This window comes from Oryzias latipes, chromosome 12, assembly GCF_002234675.1.
Source record: "Oryzias latipes chromosome 12, ASM223467v1".
NCBI lineage: Eukaryota > Metazoa > Chordata > Actinopteri > Beloniformes > Adrianichthyidae > Oryzias > Oryzias latipes.
The window spans coordinates 24750165-24772467 of NC_019870.2; the positions used below are offsets into that span (position 1 = coordinate 24750165).

Below are 22303 nucleotides of genomic sequence, written 5' to 3' on the forward strand. Positions count from 1 at the left end.
TTTTTCTTTTCTTTAGTCGTTTCTGTTTTACTTGTGTTTGATTTTGTGTATTTTATTATGAGGGGCTTATTTAATAATTTTATTGCATGAGTGGGGATTGATGGTTTTGCATTGTTTGTTTTTATGTACAGCACCTAGAGCTGTTTTCTTTACATGAAAGGAGCTGTAGAAATGAAAGTAATTTTGAATTTAATCTTGTTCTGTCATAGTTACTTTGGTAATTTTAGGTAAAGACGTAAACTGTGGTGTAATATTTTATTTATTATTATTTGTCCCACTAAAATGAGAACAACCTTCACAGTTTTTAAATCAAATTTTCTTGAACTCCAAACCAAGTGTTTGTGTTATTTGTTAGCAGTTTATGACCAATGTGCGACTTTTGTTCTCATTTCAGTGGTGAAAAATTTTACTTCTCATAAATAAATAAAAAGAACAATTAAAACACTTCTCTGTTTGACCACAAAAGAAGTCAGTTAAGCAAATTGATGAAGTAGAGAGGGCTGCAGAGCAAAAGTGAAAGCTTTTGACCCTTTGTCTGATACTTCTAGACTTTTCAAAAAAAATCAAAAGAAAATAACATTTAAACCAAAATCATGTTTATCGTGTATTTTTTTATTTAATATTCTATCTGTATGCAAATATATTGAATCGTTTTCTCATTTTTATTGGTACACCTTAAGCATTAATTTTCTCAAAGTTGTTACAAAAAGTGATGGTACCAAGCCCATTTACTGATATATAAACCTTATAATAGCACCTTATCCTCGTAGTTGTTAGTCAAAGATGTTTGTATTTCGTTTTTACTGAAAGCAAATATTTAAATGCAAAAAGAATCGAAAGGACTCGAGGACGTGCGGCGCGTGTAACCTGCCACAGCACGTGACTGGGTTTGCCGCTGTCATTTCCAAAGTCTCGCGATACCATTTGAGAATTCCGAGAGAAATTTAACGGCATGTCGGCATCAGAATAAACAGCCGGCAGAATAGAATAAACCCGGGACTATTCGTCGCCAGCCGGACCGAAGCACTGCGTGAAAGCTATCTGGATTAAGGTCGTTTTTGTTGGACGGTCTTTATTTTGTTACGTAAGGAAATCTCGTTGCCGGCGGCTCGTTTGATCGCTATCTAGGTGATTCCGAAAATGCCAACGATCCAGACTGACTTGCGTTACTACTGAGGATTTCCCGGATTAGGCGACACCAGCGACACTGTAGGAGAAAACCTCCTGCTTTCCGCTTTATTCTGGCTCAGGAGTGACGTGGATTTCGCCGTGGTCGGTTTTCTCCGCTTGTGCTCTGTTTGTCGTTTGTTTCGGTCCTGCCGGTGTTGCTGAGCATCGAGGATGCGTCAGCAGGGGTCCCTGATGCCCCGCTTGCGCAGCGACGTGTTCTGCCACTGCCGGTCGGCGGAGAGGCACCCGGGCGTGGACCCGGGCGGGGGCTGCGGCCACGCGGAGGACCCCTCTGCGGCTCCCCGGTCAGCCCAGAAGCCCGCAGCTGAAGACTGTCAGCCCTCTGGCAGCCTCTCCCCGTGTGCCTCGTGTGGCGGGTCTGAACAGGAGCACAGAATGAAGGTCCTATTCCAGATCCTGGACGTGAACGGTGATGGAGGGATCTGTGTGAACGACCTAACCATCGGGCTGAAGAAGCTGGGCGTGCACCGCAGCGAGCACGACCTCATGGTGAGCCGACACTGCTGCAGCTGCACCTCTCCCACTCACTCACTCCTGTGCTTTTGTCCGGCGGCATCACTTCACACCCGCCTCGCGCTCTGACCCAACTACCCCTGGCTGCAGCCTGCAGAATGGGTCATCATAGTGGAATGCTTTGATTGCAGAGGAATGTGAACACGCTGTGGAATGTTAGCCCCGCCCATGCTGAGCCCGTCTTCTTCTTTGGTGGTTTTACAAGTTTCCATGTGCAATATTGCCACCTACGGGTTTTTAAGGAGTTTTTCCTTACTGTGAAGGGGGGGGGGGGTCTAAGGGCAGGGATATCAGTTTAGCTTAGTCTTTTTTGTTAAAGTTTAGTATTATCCTAATGCATTCTTTGTATTCATGATCCCTTTTTCATTGTATGTGCTAAAATAAAATAAAAATATTTAATTGAATTAGGGAATTTCTACCATGATTCCTGCCTTCTTATGCCTTTTACAAGTTTCCATGTGCATGTATTAGGGAATTAATAAATTCTGTCTGGCCTCACAGACTCAAAAATAACTCATTGGATGAACTCAATTTAATTGTTTTGTCAGGATTTACATCCAATAAATATGAGTAACCCCACCTCAAAGTAAATTCTTCCATGTAATGAAATATAATCGAGTTAGTCGAACTAAATTTTATCAAGAAAGGCAAAGGAAAAAAAAGTAAGCAACAACGGTCTAATGCTAGGTTCGAACTCAGAACCTCTGAGTTGTTAACCCGCTTTCTAAGCCACTGAGCTATCACTCCGGCGATCATGCATGTGATCATGATCGTTTTTCGTCTTATTGGGAGAAGCCGAGTTGAAGCGATTTCATGCCACAGTTTCGTTTTTTACGTGGAAAAAGCGAACTAAAGTTTTCACTTTTGAAAAGTCGAAGGATTTGAAGGACTAATAGTCATACCAGGCATTACATTAGATGAAGGAGTTGAACATTTTAAAAGTTCAATGGTTAAAATAGGTGAAAAATTGTAGCCGTGAGACGGCAAAAAGAATAAAGAGAAACAGGAAAACAGCATTCAACAGCATGCCCCTTACTTGAACTCAATTATTTTGGATTACTGGAGTTATAGGGGAAACTATTTATACATTTTGTGTTAGGTCAATTAAATGTAGATACAATCTTTTAAAATAAATATTTTTAAATAAAACATACAGAATTTTATTGTGTTACATGAAAGAGGAGCTTGAATCATTTTTTTGAGTGATACATAAAAAAAATTGCACCATTCAAATTTTCCTCCTTCTGTTCTCTTTCTTCCTCATACAATTCACAATGACACAAAATGTGCTCCACTGATTCTTCCCCTTTCCTGCAATCACAACTGCTGTGACAAAGGTGAATCAAATGCACGGGCTCAGCGTGGGCGGGGTTAACATTCCACAGCGTGTTCACATTCCTCTGCAATCAAAGCATTCCACTATGATGACCCATTCTGCAGGCTGCAGCCAGGGCTTACTCCTCTGACCAGCTTTATGTGCTGCCACGGCTCGCGTGCGAGGTGACGCAGCCGTGCGGTCAGCCAATCACGGGGCAGCGGCTCCGTGCACTTCCACACGTACCACCAAGTGGACAGACAGCATCAGGGGAACGTGTTCAGAACCGGCTTTAAACGCTGCGCGGTGGTCGCTGCCAAACAGGAATATCTAAAAAAAAATAAGAAAAAAAGAAAAATAAATAAACATGAAGATCCTCTATTGTTTGCCAAGATGTTTTAAAATGAAAGAAAGAAGGTTAAAAATATTCAAAAAAAGATAGCCAGAGCAAATCCAAATAACCAACAGTTACAGAGGTCAAGAAGGAAAGAAACATACACAGAAACAGTTCACACATTTACGTCTGCTGTCATCACTGCTGTCTGCATATACAGTAGTGTTAACATGTAATATGTTTTACTTTTTAGTCTATTGGCAACTTCTCTTTAGGTTATTATTAGAATTTGTTATGCCTCAAAGACCCTATCAGATGAAAAATTGTGTTTTTTTCATATGTTCTCATGGAATTTTTCTCATGATGGAGGACATATATCATAAAAGTTCAGATTAAAATGACATATCTTAGTATTTATTTATTCAAATTGCCGTGAGTTCGGAGCAGACACAAATTTGACGTTTGAAAATGATATATGTGATGTGGAAAATACGCTGGGCGGGCCTCAAGCTTCCTGCTCCGCTCCATTCTGATGCATCCACTGTCAGACAAATAGATCCATGAACGTCTCTGTTTTCCTCGTCTGAGCTGGAATCTGGATCAGAACAGTACGACTGGATAGCTCCAATGTTGCTCGCCATTTTTGTTGCACCGCCAATGTTAGCTTGGGTGTGTGAGAGATTGCAAGCTAGCAGAAGAGAGTGTAAACAGAGAGCTCTCAGCAGCAACTGGGAAGGGGGGGCCATTTCAGAGATGAATTTTAAATCTGCCGCTCTGTAGAAACTATATCCTAAAAGAAACGACACAGGTTCTTTGATTTTCCCTAAAAACAGTACAATCATTATTGAAAGACCACTTGGAAGGAACGCCTTTAAAATAGATCAAAAATTAATAACGTTCTATTCTATTCTGTTATATTCTACTCCATTTTATTCTATACATACTTGCATTGCACAATGACAGATAACCTAATAATGCCACTTTAAAATGTCCATTTTACTTTAAACTGATGTTCTAACAGTTTTAAAATAACTCAGAACCTCCTCCGGTTTTTGCTTTTGTTTGTATGCCTTATATAGACAGCTCAGGTTATTTTTCAGGCTAAATGTGCAGTTTTTTCATCTTCTGATGACTTTAAACAATCAAACACGTTCAAGCTCCATAAAGCAACTCATTTTAATAAACACCCTCCGTTCCAACTAAAAGAGTGGTCCGGATAGGTGCAGAAAAATAAAAGCATAGCTGCAAAATTCAAGCTAGAGCTGCAGACGCATCAGAGTTACTGTTGTGCCAACATGTAATTAAAGCTTTGAAGAGGCTTGATTCAGAATCAGGAGTCAGCACTCAGGATTCAAGGTTAAACCCACACTTTGGCTTCTCACAGATTTAGCCAAACAGCTAAGAATTTAGCATATTTTTAATAAACCGTAGCAGCTCTAACAATTATTGTGACAGAAGATGCAAAAAAAATCCAAACTATGGAGATTTTTCTGCTTTTCCTTTTGTTAAGAAAACACATGTTTTCCAGAAAGGTTTTTATTTGTCCTTTTCTCATAGATTAAGTGTAAAGCTACTATAGGACCTATCAAAACCTCTTTTCGTGTCGAGACCATAAAGTTGGAAATCAAATGTTTTACATTTGCATTTCATTCACGAATAAAATCAAACAAACTTTTTTTCTTTGGGCTTTTCTTCAAAAAGATGTTCTGTGCTGAAGCCCTTTCAGTTAACTCACACAGCCTGTACTTTATTACACAACAATTAAAATTAAATTACATTTAACTGTATAAATCAATTGAGTTTGGCTTTTTTTAAATGAGATGTAAAAAAAAAAAACGTTTCTTTAAATGCCCATTACTTTCTTCCAGATAACTATGTCATAAAATGATACAACTAAAAAGCTTAACAAACAGGAAAGTATTGAAATCAAGTAAAGAAAAGCTTAAGCTACTAAATTCCACTTGTGGTGCAAAACAACAGAGGAGTTCCTCTCACAAACTGCTGCTCAGAGCAAAAATTATGAAGAGAAAATCGAAGAGAACCTATTGAAAGTTTTCTTTTTTAACTTTACCTCCTTACAATGACATACAGTGTTAATGGAATATGCTGAAGAGACATTTTTGAAGAGTTTTTGTTTGTTATTGTTGAGCTATGCAGAACATGTACTAAAGGAGGTTTTTCAGCTTTGTTTAAATTGTACTCAAACTGCTTTAAAGATTTGAACAAATCCGATTGTACTTATTCAGGTCTGGATTTAGGGAATAGAAATTGAAGCACAGACCTCCAGACCTAAATATCCACAGCCTTGTTCCTGTCTTGATGGTTGGCGACTGATACGTGATACAATATCTGCTGCACGTCAGGGATTTGCTGCAGACTCTCTCCTCATTTCCGTGTTTGGTTCATGTTCTAACCTCCTCAGCTGTCTTTTCTTAGTGTTGAGGAGCAGCAGCTCCCTCTGGACAAGTAAGCTGAAACTCCATTCCACAGGAAAACTCCAGGGAAGGAAGCTCATTAATGCAGCCCGCATCTATGATCTGATTTTCTTCACAACCTGTTGGTGATGGAGGGCGTGTGATCTCACTCATGAAATCTTCAGGACTCCACACACCCTCTGAACTAATTCAGAATCATTGATGTATATGAGAACTGGACTGAATGACCCCCCCCCCCCCCCACCCACCCTTGGCGTTTCCCTGGCGTTCCAAACAGGAAGTACCTGCTGGCTCCAAGAAGCCAAAATCCCATAGACTTCTAGAGAGACATAAACAGCTGTTGCTCAGTCATTCTATTCTTGCTCTGATACTTCTTTTAAACATAACGAGTTAAAAATTGTTTCCTTTTCTTTCTTTATTGTAAGCTCTTCAAGTTATAAAATGACCACTCAGATTCCTCGATAAAAGTAGGTCGTCCCAGGTCAAACTTTTAAATGTTGGATTGACAGATCCCCTGTAGCCCACCTACAAGTGGAAGGGGTGTGGTCTTCCAACAAGCTCCGTTCTAATTGGTGAGTGTGGTTGCCATGGAAATGTTGACTCAGACCGACCTGGATCAGTCACTGCTCACTGATGTGGTCTGACTCCAACATGACGCCGAAGTTATGGTGAAAAAAATGGCGACTTCTTCGGTTGGAGCTGGAAGTGAGGCGTGTTCTGAGGGTGTTGTCACACTCCCGCCATCCAGCTCTCTTTCAACGCTCTGATCTGTGCATGGGTTCCAAATAAAGAGAGCATCTTTAGTTTGAGGAATACATTTGGACATTTTGGGCGGTTAGAAAAAATACATTTCTGATTGCTTTTCCAGAACACGTTTTATAACCAGAATTTATTTTATGCATTGTTGATAATCAAAAACCATTGTGCATTTCTGCTTTAAAAACGTGCGGTTTGTTGTTTCTATTCCGTTTAAGTGTGAGTTTAGAGCCACAGTGAGGATGAACAGTGGTGTTTTTTTGTTTTTTTTTGCTGTAACTCAGACTTTTGTGGCGCACAGCTGAGTTTGCGTTTAGGGTAATTTCAGCTTATTTGTCTGGAAAAAGCCAGCCGGAGCGTTTTGCTGTGTCATTGTGCCGGTGTCACGGTGAACTGCAGGATAGCTGGAGGAAGGCGAGGCAGTCGGCTGGCAGAGTGAACAAAACAACCAGGAGTTTAGCAAGAGAGGCAACACTCAGCAGAATTTCTCCTGAGGAGGAGGAGGAGGTGCACACTTGCGTTTCACCCAAACTCCACATTATCAACAGACAGATTTGTGCATCAGTCTTTTTGCACGCTGCTCCTCTGGCTCCTATTGGCGAGCTTCCCTGGCTCAGCAGTCTACCTGCCAGTGTGGGCCGCTGTGATTGGCTTGTCTGGGCTGCAGTGAGGATGCAGCTCTCTGGAGGATCTCTGTGCTGCACCTTCCTGCCTGCTGATGCTGAAAGCAGAAGGAGTCCTGTCTGTCTGCAGCTCCGGATATCATTATAATGTTTTCATTTCGGGAATGGACATGCTTTGACTCCTCTAAATTTTGTTTTTGACACTTTTATACGGATGATCTCTGGACATCTTTCTCTGAAAAAGTTGGAGAAAGAGAATGGCATTTATCCGGAGAGCAGCGCTGAGTTTCCATCTGCTGGCTTTCCTCAGTTGTGATACCGGTGCAGCTCTTCCCCCTCAGCAGACACACGGACGGCAAGCATAATGACGCTGAAAGACTTCCCGGCTGTCCTCTTTCACAGACTTGTTGGCAAAGCTCAGTCTGAGTCCGCTGACGAGAAAGGAGCTGAAAACTGCAGACAGCTGCAGACTGGTCTCCAGGAAAACCCGTCATGCTCTCCTGGAAATGAGGAAACGATCAGAAAAACTGCTCTGCAAAAGAAGTCCACGGTTGTAATCATGGTGGCAGCCCCTGCTGATCTGCAGCAGGTAGGATATAAAGATAAAGACCAGCATGAGGACGGGAACATCCTGTACAGGTTTCAGGTCAAATGCATCATTTTGTTGCAAGTACAGCTGTCTTTGGTAGTAATGTTCTCCTTCCAGCACAAAACGTCTCTGTCAGTTTTATTCTTTACTCTACAGTCATGAAAAGGCTGTTGTCATAGTTACAGCTTTTTAGTTACGTTTTTCTAAATAAAATAAAGCAAAAGCGAGTCAAGGAACAGATAAACAGAAGCCAAATATCCACAAACAGCAGTTGTTGTTGCTCACCTTTCAGCGTATCCCTTCATAGGGCGCCACAGCGAATCAGCTTTTACTGATTTGCACGGGTGGTTTGGTAGAGACTTTCACACCGCTCGACCCTGCATTCTATCCGGGCTTAGGGTCCTCACAGGGAGACCCAGCCTTGGGCCCCCTTGCCCACAGACCCTTTACGCACTGGATAAAGCTTTTCCCCACCCCAGGGGGTCGAACCCTGGTTTCCCATGTGCCAGTGCTGTGCTTCGTACTGCAGAAGCCCTTAAATGTTGCGGTTTCAGGGATTCCACCACCTGTAGATTCAAAACTGTTCCTCCTCTTTGTGTGACTGTGGTTCTTGAAGAAGCTGCTGGATTGGTAACACGACCCGTTATAGCTAGTTAACAAAATACTAATCAACTATTGGTTAATGAGCTATCAATGATTTGTTAAATAAGAGTTGACAGTTTTTTGAAGGATTTATAAACTTGCCTTTTAGATAGACAATAGATGACTGGCAAGCTGTTAGTTGATGAGCTCTAAATGATAACCTGTTAAGCTGTGTTAACCAGGCAGTGTATGAATCCATGATAAGGTTGGAAAAAAGTCATCTTTCCAGCCAATTCTCGTCAGCTGCTGGACTTTGGATAATTCTTTCAGATACACCAGAGGAACGGCATCTGTGTGTCTAGTTTTCTACATTATTTAGGTTGTGTGGTACATTTGTAGCTTTTTCATCTTTGTTTTCTTACTGTTTTTATACGTAAAGCTGAATTAAGTTGAGACAATTCAAAACCAGTTTACCAATCAGGGTTGGTGGTTCCACTCCAGGCTTCTCCAGGCACTCATCAGTGTCGTTGGTAGAAATAAGTTCCATACAAAAAAGGGAATCTGTTTGAATTGAGTTACAAAATTCATGTGATGCATTTTGATTTCATTTCAGTTATTCTTTCAAATGCTTGTTAGAACCCAATGATTGATGCTGAGAAACACTTTTCACTTTAACTCTTGATCTAAACTCCATAAAGGTAGGAATTTGATTAAGAATGTTGTGAATTTTTACATTTAAAGCACATTTTTGCCTGAAAAACCCACTATAAATTACAGATGTTTAAACTAAGGTTTAGTCATGAATTTGATGTTTCATAAAGATTTTCTAAGTAGAGATCGATTCAGTATCAGTTCAAGGATTTTTGATAAACTCATCAGTGCCTTATCCTTTCTTGTTGTTTGTTTTTATCTATATATTCTTAAAAGCAGATAGGGACCTGGAATCAAACGCGTCGTCTTGTAGCCATGTCCCAGAGAAACTGCTATCTTCATCAGAACTTCAAGCCCACTCATTGTATTGACCAAAGATCTGTTGATCTTTTCTCGTTTCCTCGGATTGTGCTGCCTCTCCACATTATTCTGTATTGTTTGGATTTTCTTTAAAGTTGCTTTCCAGCCTTTTGCTTAAATATTCCTTCTTGTCTGTTGATTTCTTTCAGAAAATCGTGAAAGCAGGAGACAAGGACCTGGATGGACAGCTGGACTTTGAGGAGTTTGTTTATTACCTCAGAGACCACGAGAAGAAGCTCCGCTTGGTCTTCATGAGTCTGGACAAAAAGAACGATGGTGGGAAACCTTTTAAATGACCTTAACTCCAGTTCTTCACCTGCATTGATGTTGTGGTTTTGAGATTGGTTTGAACCGAAACCCAGAAAACATCAGAAGTGAATAGAAGATTTCTTCATGTTTTCTTTCATGTTTTTTGTTTAAATGTTTGTTTACTTTATTTTACTGTGGTCTCTACTCGGATAAGGAGGCTACGGGTAACCTCCTGTGTTCTCTATCGTACCAGAAGGTAGCAGCAAAAAGAAAAGTTCTAAGCAACACGTCACCTCCTGTCCTGATTTGAGCTCACCCTAAACCTTTCAGCCTCAGGATTTCCTCGTAGCTCGTCCTCCAAGGTGGCCGCCGATGTGTTCACCACACAGTGAAAAGCCCCCGGTTCAAATCCCAACGTTCTGTGTGGAGTTTGCGTGTTCTCTCCGTGCATGTGTGGGTGTTCTCCGGCCACGCTGATTTCTTCCCACAGTCCAAAAACTTGATTCATAGGTTGATTGGAGACTCTAAAATTGTCCCTAGGTGTGAGTGTGAGGCCTGGACCCCTGCCTCCGCCCATCAGTAGCTGGGATAGGCTCCAGCAACCCCATGAGCCCAATAGAGATGGATGGATGGAGGGATTAGTCAGTTATTGGTGTTGCTGTCATCTTGTATTTCTACCTTTTGGTGTGTTATCTCACGTGATGTGCACACATTCCCACCTGTCTCTTTCCTGCGTTGTGCATTTTTGAGTTCTTGGACTTTGTTCCCTTTTTGTGCAGCAGTGTGGCTCTCTAAAAGCCCTGCTTTCTGAAAGTCCTGCATTTGCATTAAAGAGGCTTTGTAAACAAAACTAGCAGATTTTTAAAACTGGTTAAATGGCTAATCAATCTATCTATTGCAGGCCAGATCGACTCACAAGAGATCATGCAATCGCTGCGGGACCTGGGAGTGAATATTTCTGAGGAACAGGCCGAGCAGATCCTCAGGAGGTGAGGTATTCTCTTCAGGGAATGTTTCAAAATAAAAGTTCATCCCTTTAAAAACCTTCGTATGAAATGTTGGATTATCATAACACAATTTAAAGTGTTAAACTGAAAGTATTCTTCCCTTTTTTGAGGCTGAAAGTACTTCCCTCTGAAGTTTTTGTTCTGGACCTGCAGCCCAGCTTAGCGGAAATTTTCAGGTCTCTTCAGATTTATCTGCGCTTTATTTTAAAATTGTTCACATGCATCTGCTGTTTTCTAGAAATCTGTTTCCCTCTTCCTTTCTGGTTTCACTGATACCAGCTCATCATTTCTACAATTCATTTTTGTACAATTTTAGTAGCAATCAAATAATGATCCATTCTCTTTATATTTTTTAATTTTGTTTTTTTTTACCATTTATTTTCAAATACCTTTACTACAGGATGTCAATGTTTTCTAGTCTTAAGGCCCGTACGCACCGGGACGAATATATTTGCCAGCGTTTTTCGCCACGTTTTTTGTGTTCACACCCAGGCGATTTTCGCTGACGATGAGCCGAGCGAACATGCAATTTCATTCCCTGACATTAGATGGCGCTTAATGTGAACAGAAATACTCCTGTACACAAGGTGGCGCTGCGCAACTTTACGCTTCTTAAAGTCGCTTTTCACTCAGAAGAAGAGAGCAAGTATTTACTCGCTAGTCAGAATAATACAAAGAAAACATGAATATTTCAAGCACCAGTAGCTCCAACTGGTGCTTGGTTCGGGGATATTTTAGAATGTCCGTCATTATTTCTTCGCGGCAGTGTAGATGCAACTCGGCGTCTATCTTCTTCGCTGGTATGTGTGCTCAGCAAGGCAATTTTGTGTTTGAGCGCCCCCAAGTTGTGTTTTACTGTAACTTCAGAAGCTCCAGACACGTGTGCAAAAGCGCCATTCTCATTGGTCGTATAGTTTTAGACGCGACGCGTCAAACCAAAAAAAACGAACCCGAGGCGTTTTTTAAAAAGTGATGCTTTGACGCGTGGCGTTTTTTCACGTCGCTGTGCACACTCACATTGGTGCCCTTTGTTTAGTCACGAGGCTTAAACGTCGGCGAATATCGCGCACGAAATTCGTCCCGGTGTGAACGAGCCTTTATGTTGAAAATGAACCATTCCTATTAGCTTTAAACGTTGTATCAGTTTAAAGCTCTGGACAGTAATGTCACAAATAAATGAAAATGCACAAACGCCCCCCCATCAAGTTTGTTTGATGGGAACAATCAGCCCCCAGCACATCTGTCTCTGTACCTACACACCGTATGCTCATGATTGTCTTGACTTTGCAGTGCAGCTTTCTAGCACAAGTGGAGCTTTGAGCATCTATTAGCAAGAAGAATTCAACGTTATGTTAGATGAAAGGTGAAACTGAGAGAGACTTTCAGCTGCTTCTGGGATTTTCCGTAGAGACCCATGAAAATGGTGTTTTTAACACGTTCTTGTGGAATTTTTTTCTGATGATGGAGGAAATTTTTAGAGAAAATTAAGCCAAAAATTGCATTTCTGCCTTTATCTTAATTAAAATCATTGTGAATCAGGTGCAGGCCGCTCCATTCCGATGCATCCATTTATAGACAAATAGATCCATGAACGTCTTTGTTTTCCTTGTCTGAGCTGGAATCTGGATCTAACCTGTACGGCTGGATAGCTCTGATATTGCTCACCATTTTTGTTGCACCGCTAATGTTAGCTTAGGGGTGTAAGCTAGTGGGTAATAGTGTAAACAGAGAGCTCTCATTTATGGGTGACGGTAGGGGGGGCGGGGTTGCTCTGCGTTAACTGTCCTGTCCAAAACTCAGAGGTGAATTTCTGATTTACTACTTCCGCTCTGCAGAAACTATGTCTTAAAAAAAGCACTGTAGTTTTTTTTGTTTTTTTTTTGCTAAACTTGGTATTATCACAACTAAAAGACTACGATTTTAAAATAGATCAAAAGAAAATGGGGGGGGGACTAAAAAAATCAAAGCTGGGTATAAATTCCTCAGAGATCAAAGTGGGGTCCAGATATTGAGTTTTGGAGACCTGCCGCACTTAAAGCTGAGCATTGGTCTGCCTTTGGATTTTGCACATTTGCAATAATCAGTAGTGGTCTGCAAATTCCTGATAAAGATTCATTTATTTGTCTTCATCCCTGAGGTGGAGTCTGCATGCTGATACCAGAAGATAATGTTTTTACATTTATCCCTCACATTTGGAGACACATGTCTGACTTTTCACCACATGAAGTGAATCGCTGCTCATTCTGCAGTGTTCAGACCTCACTCAAGGTGGCGCACTAATGCTGTGTACTTGGCATTAAATAAATGGGGGGTTGGTGAATCTATAAAATAACTCATGACAAAAAGTTGTCCAGTTTTGTCTATCATCCAAAGATCTGTGCCTTCAATTTGATTTTTTTATCCTAAACAAATAGGAAACAAACATCGATTGCTGTTTGTTGTTTCTGATGAGGAAGTAATCAGATACATTTGTTTGTTTCATGTCTGTTAAGTTTCCATCACCTTACAGCTTTAGTGTTTCATGACTGCAGGGCGCCAGACAATTCTGAACGTCAACAGTCAAAGCAATTTGAAAGATTTTTGGATTTAGCTCCATCATTTCTGTCCAGCTGTTTTGTCTGCTTCTCTCAGGCTTCCCATGTTAGGATTTTCCTGACACCTGTTCGCAGACCCGTGTCATTTTTGTCCCTAATCTCTGTCTGTCTGTCCCCCCTTTTCACCATCTGGTCTCAGAATCAGGAAGGGCCAAATCTGGGCCCCTGTTCTGTCGTAAGTAGCAGCGTCTGCTTATTCAGCTCCTGCAGGTACCCGATGCTGCGCCTGAAGCCTTCTGCTTGCTAAGATTTCTTTTTGGCTGCTTTTGAAAGACAAACAAACCCAGCAAAAAAATTAATTGGAGGACATGACTGCCCTAAAGAATTGCCCCGCTTCATCCGACTGCACCTCCCTCAGGAGGAGGCCTTGAAAACACTTGTGTGTGCATGTGAGCGGCGTCTTGTGCTCCCCTGTCCAGAGCCGCCGTGTCTCCTGACGAGCCTCCCTTCTGCTCTGACATTTGCAGCATGGATAAAAACGGAACCATGACGATTGACTGGGACGAGTGGCGAGATTACCACCTGCTGCATCCCGCAGACAACATCCCTGAGATCATCCTGTACTGGAGGCACTCCACGGTACGTCTACCCGCTCCACGCTGCTGCAGCTCTAAGACACACGCAGTTTTAAAATGTCATTAAAAAAAATGTGCCTCAAGAGTCTGTCTGGGAATCAGGAAATGCAGGATTAAGATAGAAGAATGTTTGTTCCGCCTGAAAAAGGATCAAGAAATTAATCTGGAACAAAAACAAAAACTCTTTCAGAGAGTTTGCAGCAGTATAGAGCTTAGATCTCCCAGCTTCCATGAACTCAGCTTCCTAGATAGCAAAGTAAGATAGGATCAGGAGGAAACCTACCAAGATTAAATCTGATTTTGTTAACTTTTATGCAAATCAAGCTCCAGCAAAGGCATTGATATCTGTAATGTATAGACATTTATACTGTAGATGGCACATATAGAAAACCCTCAACACATCAAATAACCAGCAAGAGCTTGAGATGAATGTACTTTTGACAGATGAGATGTGGGAACATGCGTGTCCTAACCGTCATGAAGAAATTGGAAGTCAACTCTGGGGGGAGTTTGACTAGAAAGCAAAAAAATAAAACCAATTCTTTAGATCTTTAGTAGCTGAATGGCTTAGTTGGTTGGGTGCAGAGCTGGCACGCAGGAAACCAGGATTCAGATCCCAGAGGGCGCAATGAGCTTCATCCAATGTGGGTCCTTGGCCAAGACCCTTCATGCTACTGCCTAACTATTTAGCCACAAGTCTGGGCTCCCTGTGCCAGTCCCCAGCCCAGGCTGTGTCAGGCAGGGAAGGGCTCTGCCGTGAAATCAGTGCTTTGCTGTGGCGACCCATGACACGATGTGCCGCAAGGGGAGCGACGATTAACAGATTCTTTAGATTTTGGTGATAAGATTGGAATACAACATTTGACTGTATACGAGAACTGGAGTGAGTGTGACGTCACCTAAAGACAACGTCCCACTTCCAGCTCCAACCAAATCACATCAATTCACTCGCCTTTTTTTTTTGTGACAGGGACCCCACCATGTTGCAGACAGACGTTGTCAGTAAGCAGTGATTGGTCCGAGTCTGTCTGAGTCAACGTTTCTATGGCAACCACTCTTGCCAATCAGGAGTGAGCTTGGTGGAAGGTCACTCCCCTACTACTTAAAAGTGGGCTACGCAATCAATGATAATCAAGTCAATCAAATCTTTTGAACATTAGACCACATACCTTTGCTGTCTGATTGGTCCGTTTATAACTTGAATAACTTAAAGAAAAAATATTATTTAAAAAAAGACAAATGACAAACAGTAACAGCTGTTTATTTCTCCATAGAGGTCTATGGAATTTTAGCTTCTTGGAGCCAGCAGGTACTTCCTGTTTGGGACAGACAGGGTAGGGGTCACTCCGTCCAGTTTTCTTAGTGGTCTAGATCCTTCCAAATCCACATGTTTTTGTGCCATCACACTCTAGCAAATTTCTGGTTTTCCTCAATGAGGTGAATTCTTTCACCAGCCAAAACGGGACTCTTCTGTGTGTCACGCGACAGACACTTGGCTCTGCAGAGTTGTCTTTGTTAATTGGATCAAACTTCCTCTGCATCTCAGCTTCTATCCCCACTAATGCAATTACAGCACAGAGACCCGCACAGAATCCAACAGAGATCCACTTTTTTCACCCTTCACAGAACCGCAAGAAAACAACTGATTTGATCACTTCAGCAGCACTGTTTCACCTGAAACCTAAAAGACAATTACAGAATTGCCTATATACTATGTCATTTATTGCATGTGTCTCTGCCTCGTTTGATCTTGTTTAAACTTTTTCATTTGTTTTTGAACCCTTGTGTTATCTTGTGGGGTCCAGATGACCCCACTCCCAACATGTTGGTGTTGGGAGTGGGGTCATCGAAGGGCATGTTTGTGCCATCTAAAAGCTGGGGGGAGGGGGGTCACTGAGTGAAATCCATAGAACGTATATGAGAACTGGACTAAGTGACCCCTCCACCCTGGGGTTCCAAACAGGAAGTACCTGCTGTTACTCCGTCTTTCTATTGGTCAGAAGAACCATTCTTGCTCTGATACATTTTTTTAACATGTTCTTGATAATCATGATTTTTTTGGATGATTTCTTTTCTTTAATGCGAGTTATTCAAGTTATAAATTAACCAATCAGATGCCTCAATTAAAGTAGGTGGTATCCCGTTGAAGTGGTTGGGGTGTGGACTTCCAACAAGCTCCCTCCTGATTGGTGGAAGTGGTTGCCATAGAAACAATGACTCAGACCAGTTACCACTTACTGAGGTCTGGCTCCAACACGGCGGCATCCGTGTTGCGTAAAAATGCCGACTGACTTGACTTCATTGGTTGGAAGCATTTTCTATGGGTGGCGTCAACCTCAGTCAGTCCAGTTCTGTTTTTGTCAATGTTGACATCCTGCTGAATCAGCGCGACGCTCGTTTTCAACCAGATCATAATCTTCCAGCTGCTTAGGTTCTGGTTCTCAGAGGTCATCTAGGTTTAAACCCGTGTTTATAAGCAGCTGATCCCTCTATTTAAATGGAGCTGTTTGGTTGATTTAGTGTGGATGGTTTGATTTCCTCAATCTTAGAACACATGGAGGTCCACTGTTCCACAGCACTCCTGCTCAAACAGGTGACGGCTGAGACTGCTGCTCGGGCTTCGGATCAGAGACTGGGATTAGACCAGAGTTTTATTTGACTGAAGGCGGTTTGCTTTCTGCACAGATCCTGGATGTTGGAGAGAGTATCATTGTTCCGGATGAGTTTACAGCCGAGGAGAAGAAAACCGGGATGTGGTGGAGACACCTCGTGGCTGGAGGAGGAGCCGGCGCCGCATCTCGAACTTGCACGGCACCACTAGACAGGCTGAAGGTGCTGATGCAGGTGAGGCCAAAAACAGGCTTTTAGGAGAATGAGCCTCAACAAATGGATTCTTTTCTCACATTCCTAACGGACATTTTTCACCCTCAGCAACTTTTGATCTGTCACCCAGGTCCACGCCTCCAAGAGCAACAGCATGCAGATTGTTGGAGGCTTTGGTCAGATGATCCGGGAGGGGGGCGTGAGATCGCTTTGGCGAGGAAACGGGATCAATGTCATCAAAATCGCTCCTGAGTCTGCCATCAAGTTCATGGCTTATGAACAGGTGTGCTGATGCCCTCGCCGCCTTGTTTCTCTCACATTCACCTTGAACTAAAATCATGGGGTTTGTTGCAGATTAAAAGACTCATTGGAAGTAACCAGGAGACTTTGGGCATAATGGAAAGATTTGTGGCGGGCTCGCTGGCTGGCGCCATTTCTCAGAGCAGCATCTACCCCATGGAGGTGAGATCCTGCCAGACTCCATCAGAATGAAGCCAGAGCTCTGTCTCCTCCGAGTGCTAGAGTAACATTTGAGGTGCTCCATAAATGTTAAGATGTGTCAGAACAGGCCGGCTCTCCAGGGCAGAGTTCAAATATGCCAGGAGATGACTAAGTATCAACAGTACCAAATGATAGATGTCCTCTGAATCTGGCTGGAGGCGCTTTGTGAGGGAGCTAGGATCATCATCTCCTGTTCTGTTCTGGCAGGTTCTGAAGACACGGTTAGCCCTGAGAAGGACCGGCCAGTTTGCCGGGATCATGGACTGTGCCAAACATATCATCCGAAAGGAGGGTGTGGCGGCTTTCTACAAAGGTTACGTCCCCAACATGCTGGGCATCATCCCATACGCCGGCATCGACCTGGCTGTCTATGAGGTTTGTGGTTCTGTTCTACGGCGCGTGGGTCACTTTTCTCATCGGTTGGAGACAGACTAACCCTGAAAACGCCAGACTCCAGCTTCAGACGTGTGGGAATTCTCAGGAAAAAAAACACTGAACACCTTTTAAACAACCATGAAACCGCTCCGACGCATTTTGGTTTGCAGCATGAAAAGACCTTTATCTGTTCGTTTTGTTAAAGGTGTCTAGAATTTTTCTTTTGCTGTCAAATACATTTAAAAAAAGGACTAGAGATTCCTGAAAAAGAAAACTTGGAGACTTCAGAAATGCTTCAGCACTTCTGTGTTTGGATAAATGAATGTCGAACCTGAGGTCAAACCAGGAAATAGGACCTACATTTAACTCAGTTAGCAAATGTTGGTACAGTCCATGCACAGAGGCTTCCAGTACCAAGCTCAAATGTTTTTTAGGGTGATGGACTGCACAGTGAGAAGGCCCTGGTTCAAATCCCAGCTGGGGCCTTTCTGTGTGGAGTTTGCATGGTCTCCTCATGCATGCATGCGTGGATTTTCTCTGGGCACTCTGGTTTCCTCCCACAGTCCAAACGACTCTACATTGTCCCTAGGTGTGAATGAGAGTGTGTGGCCCTGTGGGGGCGTGTTCAGGGTGTACCCTGTCTTTGCCCAACAGCAGCTGGGATAGGCTCCAGCAACCACGTGATTCCAAAAAGGTTCTAAAGAAGATTCTGCTGGAAGTAGCAGGGACCTGTCAGTAACAGGAAGAGTTTATGAAACCATGTCACTTTCTTAACCTTAAAACCGGAATAAAAGCTTCTTTTTTTTTACTTTTTATGTCATTTTGAACATTTGCTGTTAGTTTATACATTCTAGTGTGGCTTTTAACTCTATTAAATGTTAATAATGAAATAAAATAAACTACTACATATTCACATTTTAATGTGTCACTGTAGTCAGAGATGTGGTCTAGAGAAAATGAAATAATCGTTCTTAAACAGCAGTCACTGAAGGCTTTTTGCCCCCTCAGACCCTGAAGAACTCGTGGCTGCAGCGGTTTGCCACAGACAGCGCTAATCCTGGAGTCTTTGTGCTCTTGGCTTGTGGCACCACCTCCAGCACCTGTGGACAGCTCGCCAGCTACCCTCTGGCCCTGGTCAGGACCCGCATGCAGGCACAAGGTGGGTCACTGCAGAGCTCCACTCACTGGAAAAAATGTCCAAGTACAAAAATATACAATAGAAGATGTTTTACTTTTGTTACAGGCAAAAATGTCTGCCGGTAGAAGTAGTAGAATTTGTCTTGGTAAGATTTCTTAAAACAACTTGTGATGTCTTGACCTTCTAAGACAAAAGGCAATCTTGAAATCAGCTATAAACCCTCATATTTAGGTACACTGCCTTGATCGGTGGAAATGCAGTGGGGCAAAAAAGTATTAAGTCTTCGTTTCTACACACTGATTGACACACTGCCACTGTGTGCTGCATGTTATTTCATAGCTTATTTTCATTTTTACTATTTCTCTGTTTTGTTTCAGTCAGTTTATTAATTTACTTTTGGAGAAATCCACGTGAATGAAGCTGCGCTCACGTCTGTTCCATCCGATGTGCAGCTTCCCAGCGGAGCAGACGATAACGGTGATGTTTGTTGGAGGTGCTCACCTGCAGATCTGCATTTCCTGTTTCTACAGCTTCTCTGGAGGGAGGCCCGCAGATGACCATGACCGGGCTGTTCAAGCAGATCGTTCGGACCGAGGGGCCGCTGGGACTTTACCGGGGTCTGGCCCCCAACTTCATGAAGGTCATACCGTCTGTGAGCATCAGCTACGTGGTTTACGAGTACCTGAAGATTGCACTAGGAGTGCAGTCAAGGTGAGGAACAGAAGCAGGACGTCAGAGGAGAGACCAGTTTCTCCTTATGGCTGCAGACTCTACACGGTTTATTTAAACGATCGGCTCAAGCTGAGAGAAGAAGGTCGAGGATGGAGGGAAGCGCAGAACGGCTGCAGACAGTGGATTCTTGACTAAAGCAAAGTGTCTGTTGGTTTTCTTGAGTCCAGTAGTGCCCCCTGAGTCTTATTCCAGCATGACGAAGTTTACATTAGCTCCTCCCACAGCCAGCAGTGGTTGGTAGTCGCTGTGTTTAGAGACGTCCAGCTTGCAGGCCTTGATTACTGAAAGCTCAATCCCAAACAGGAAAACTAGGATGTAAGCAACCTGTAGGTAAAATGTACGATCTAGATTTAGAAACCTTCACTCCATTGCTTTTTGTAACCGTCTCTTTCAGTCAAACAGAGCTCAGCAGAGGCCGAGCTTTACAGAAATGGATTCACGGGCAGCTAGAACAGCTGAGAAGCTGGGTCAGGGTCCCACGGATGCTCCTGGAGACCAGGCCTCAGTGCTGAGCCCCCAGGCCTCCGTGGGACACTGACTCCTCCTGAACACTTGAAGGCAGCAGCCTGTGCGCACATGACAGCTGCTCAGACACACTAACGCTTTAACAAAATGTCTTCAAATTGACTGAGCAGAACCAAAGAGGAGATGCAGAAGCAGAGATCTTCTGGGAAAACCCTCTGAGCGTAACGGTTTGCCGTCAGATCGATAGTCAATCCAAACCTGGATCCTGACTGAACGTCCTTTTGGGTTCATCCATCGATGTCTTCCGATCTCTCTGAACTGTTCCAGGCTCTGCTGAGGAACATAAAGCTCCTTTATTTGCTGGGAAGTCCTGAATGTTTTCCTCTTTTCTTCCAAAGAGAAGAATTCCAGTTTTTTTTTTTGGAAAAAACTGAGGAGATGTCTGAGTGCTCCAGGCCAGAAATATTTGATGAGGTTCTATGTACAAACATTAAAGGGGGTACTTGATGTCCCCTCCCCCTTTTTTCTTAGGAATTCTACAGTAATAATAGTTTCTGTGTCGATGCTGCCTAAAACCCTGAAAAAGATGGAATGACTTGTTTATGTGTTTTGATGCATAAGCTGTTAAAAGCTTTTGCGTTTTTCTGCTGCACACCGCCCCGTGTCTCTTAGCTCCTCCCCCATGTAAAGGCAGCTCAGTGCTGTACAGATTTTGTGAGAGTCTCCTCCTTATTCCTTCATTTTGATTTCCGTCCGTCACTCCGTCACAGTCCCCCCCCTCTGATGGTTTTCACCCACAGGGGGGTTGTTACTTGAGTTTTTATCCTTTTACATTAGAGCTGTGGGATTTTCTTTAGTCTGGAGCGGAAATCCTCCTGCTGTCAGTCCTTCCTGGATCAGAGGATGCTGATTTTAACAGAAGCAGAAAAAAACTGAAGCAATGCATGCTGGACTTGGCCTGATTAAAAATCAGGAGGTAACACAAAGTAATATTCCATTTTAATTTTCAGATTTTGGGGTATTTTATGTTATGTTTCCTTACTCCTATAGTGTGTTAATGTCTAACGTGTATATTTTGCTAAAGTTTTTCTAAAGTTTATGCTGGTCTAATAAATAAAAAAAGAAGCAAGATGTAATGGAATTTATTTGTCAATATAAAGACATTTACTAATAAAACAGAGCATTAATACAATCTTAGCTATTTCAAACTTTTTTTTAAAAACTTTTTTAGCTTCATAGAAGAATTCCAGTTCACTCTGTAGGAAACAGTCCTGATGGGTCAAAGGTTCTGTCAGTTGCATCTAATATTGATCCAAAATTCTTGACACCTGAATTAATTTAAAGCTATGAAAAAAATTCATGTTTTTCCTTTCGAGTAAAGTCTAAATTAAGGTAATTTTGGAACCGAAGATGCATATTTGCATCAAAGCGTCTGCGGATTTGAAGACATTTGAACACCCTGATGTGTAACCCAGCTTAAGTTGTGATGATCTATTTCCGTGGGGATCTCACACATCCAACTTTGTCTTCACATTTTTTCAGATGTGCGTGGTAGTTGTTGAGATTCCTTAAATACGACGTATCTCCATCCAGTCTAGAGCAGACAGTAACTGTCAGCACGAATGAAGTTGGGGTCAAAAACACAAACATGGAGGACGGAAGAGCCTCTTCATCAGAGACGTTCTTGTTTTCCCTTTTTAGCAAAATAGAAACAGCAGCTGAGAGACAAATCTGTGAAGGATACAAAGAGGCTTTATGAAAATCCATGAACACACTGCAAACAGTGAATCTGAAGAAAGTAAAAAGACTTGTTTCAGGAAAAAGTGCACGAAAAATAATCACATCAACAAAATAATGTTTTTTTAAGAAATCTTTCTTACCCCATTGACAGATTTAAGGAAAATCTGCCAATGGGGTAAAAATTTGAGACTAGTTTCTACGGAGCCTGTTTTTACAGTGCAGGAGAGCGGAACATAGTTCTGGTGTTTCAATGCTATCCTCGTCTTCTAGAACTACATCTAATCTCTGTGAGATCAAACTAACACTCTTTTTCTGTGAGGTTTGCTTTGTCATTACTGTTTATTTATTGCACAGAAAAAAAACTGTTTGTAGTCATATTTGTGATATTTTGGAGTGTGGAATGAGTTGCCTTTAAATTGATTACTGGATCACTTAATGCTTTTAGCTTCATGATTAACTCAACATGCTCATATTCTAATAAACTACAAGTAGAGAAACAGGATCAGTGCAAACATTTCTTTACAGCTTTGAGAAACAGTCAAATGTAAACATCTCATTTGTCTTTTAATTATTCGCTGTTCTTGTGGCAGAAAGAATGTGCACTTATCAACATGCTATCAAAAAATAAAATATTTTCTGGTATCTAACCCACATTTGTCTTCTTGTTTACAAAAATCTGCTTTTTTCCTCACTTTTTTTTCATCGTTTGACAAAAAAGAGCAGGCGTGAGTTTGTCCACACCAGACTTCTGGACC

At 42.3% G+C, this 22303-nt stretch overlaps 1 protein-coding gene across 3 annotated transcripts; it reads left to right on the forward strand.

Annotated features, from left to right (window-relative positions):
* The first annotated feature begins 601 nt into the window (after positions 1-601).
* LOC101157381 (calcium-binding mitochondrial carrier protein SCaMC-2-B) lies at positions 602-22195 on the forward strand. Of its 3 annotated transcripts, none has more exons than XM_020707842.2 (11): positions 602-1680; positions 9499-9625; positions 10500-10587; positions 13339-13374; positions 13667-13778; positions 16460-16618; positions 16728-16880; positions 16952-17059; positions 17306-17473; positions 18482-18632; positions 19142-22195. In XM_020707842.2, the coding sequence occupies exons 1-11, from the start codon at positions 1342-1344 to the stop codon at positions 19324-19326; spliced, it is 1626 nt and encodes a 541-aa protein (XP_020563501.1). In that variant the 5' UTR covers positions 602-1341; the 3' UTR covers positions 19327-22195. The 3 variants fall into 3 exon arrangements, with proteins under 3 accessions (XP_020563501.1, XP_004075115.1, XP_020563502.1); XM_020707843.2 differs by lacking the exon at positions 602-1680 and adding an exon at positions 6792-7756; XM_004075067.4 differs by lacking the exon at positions 13339-13374 and having other exon boundaries at positions 609-1680.
* Positions 22196-22303: the final 108 nt, after the last annotated feature.

Excerpts from the sequence above, each read along its gene's own strand:
- LOC101157381 (XM_020707842.2), top strand. The coding sequence starts at position 1,342 with ATGCGTCAGCAGGGGTCCCTGATGCCCCGCTTGCGCAGCGACGTGTTC. Across the intron at positions 16,619-16,727 it reads GGCTGAAGGTGCTGATGCAG|GTCCACGCCTCCAAGAGCAA; the intron begins GTGAGGCCAAAA and ends TCTGTCACCCAG. Across the intron at positions 17,474-18,481 it reads TCGACCTGGCTGTCTATGAG|ACCCTGAAGAACTCGTGGCT; the intron begins GTTTGTGGTTCT and ends TTGCCCCCTCAG.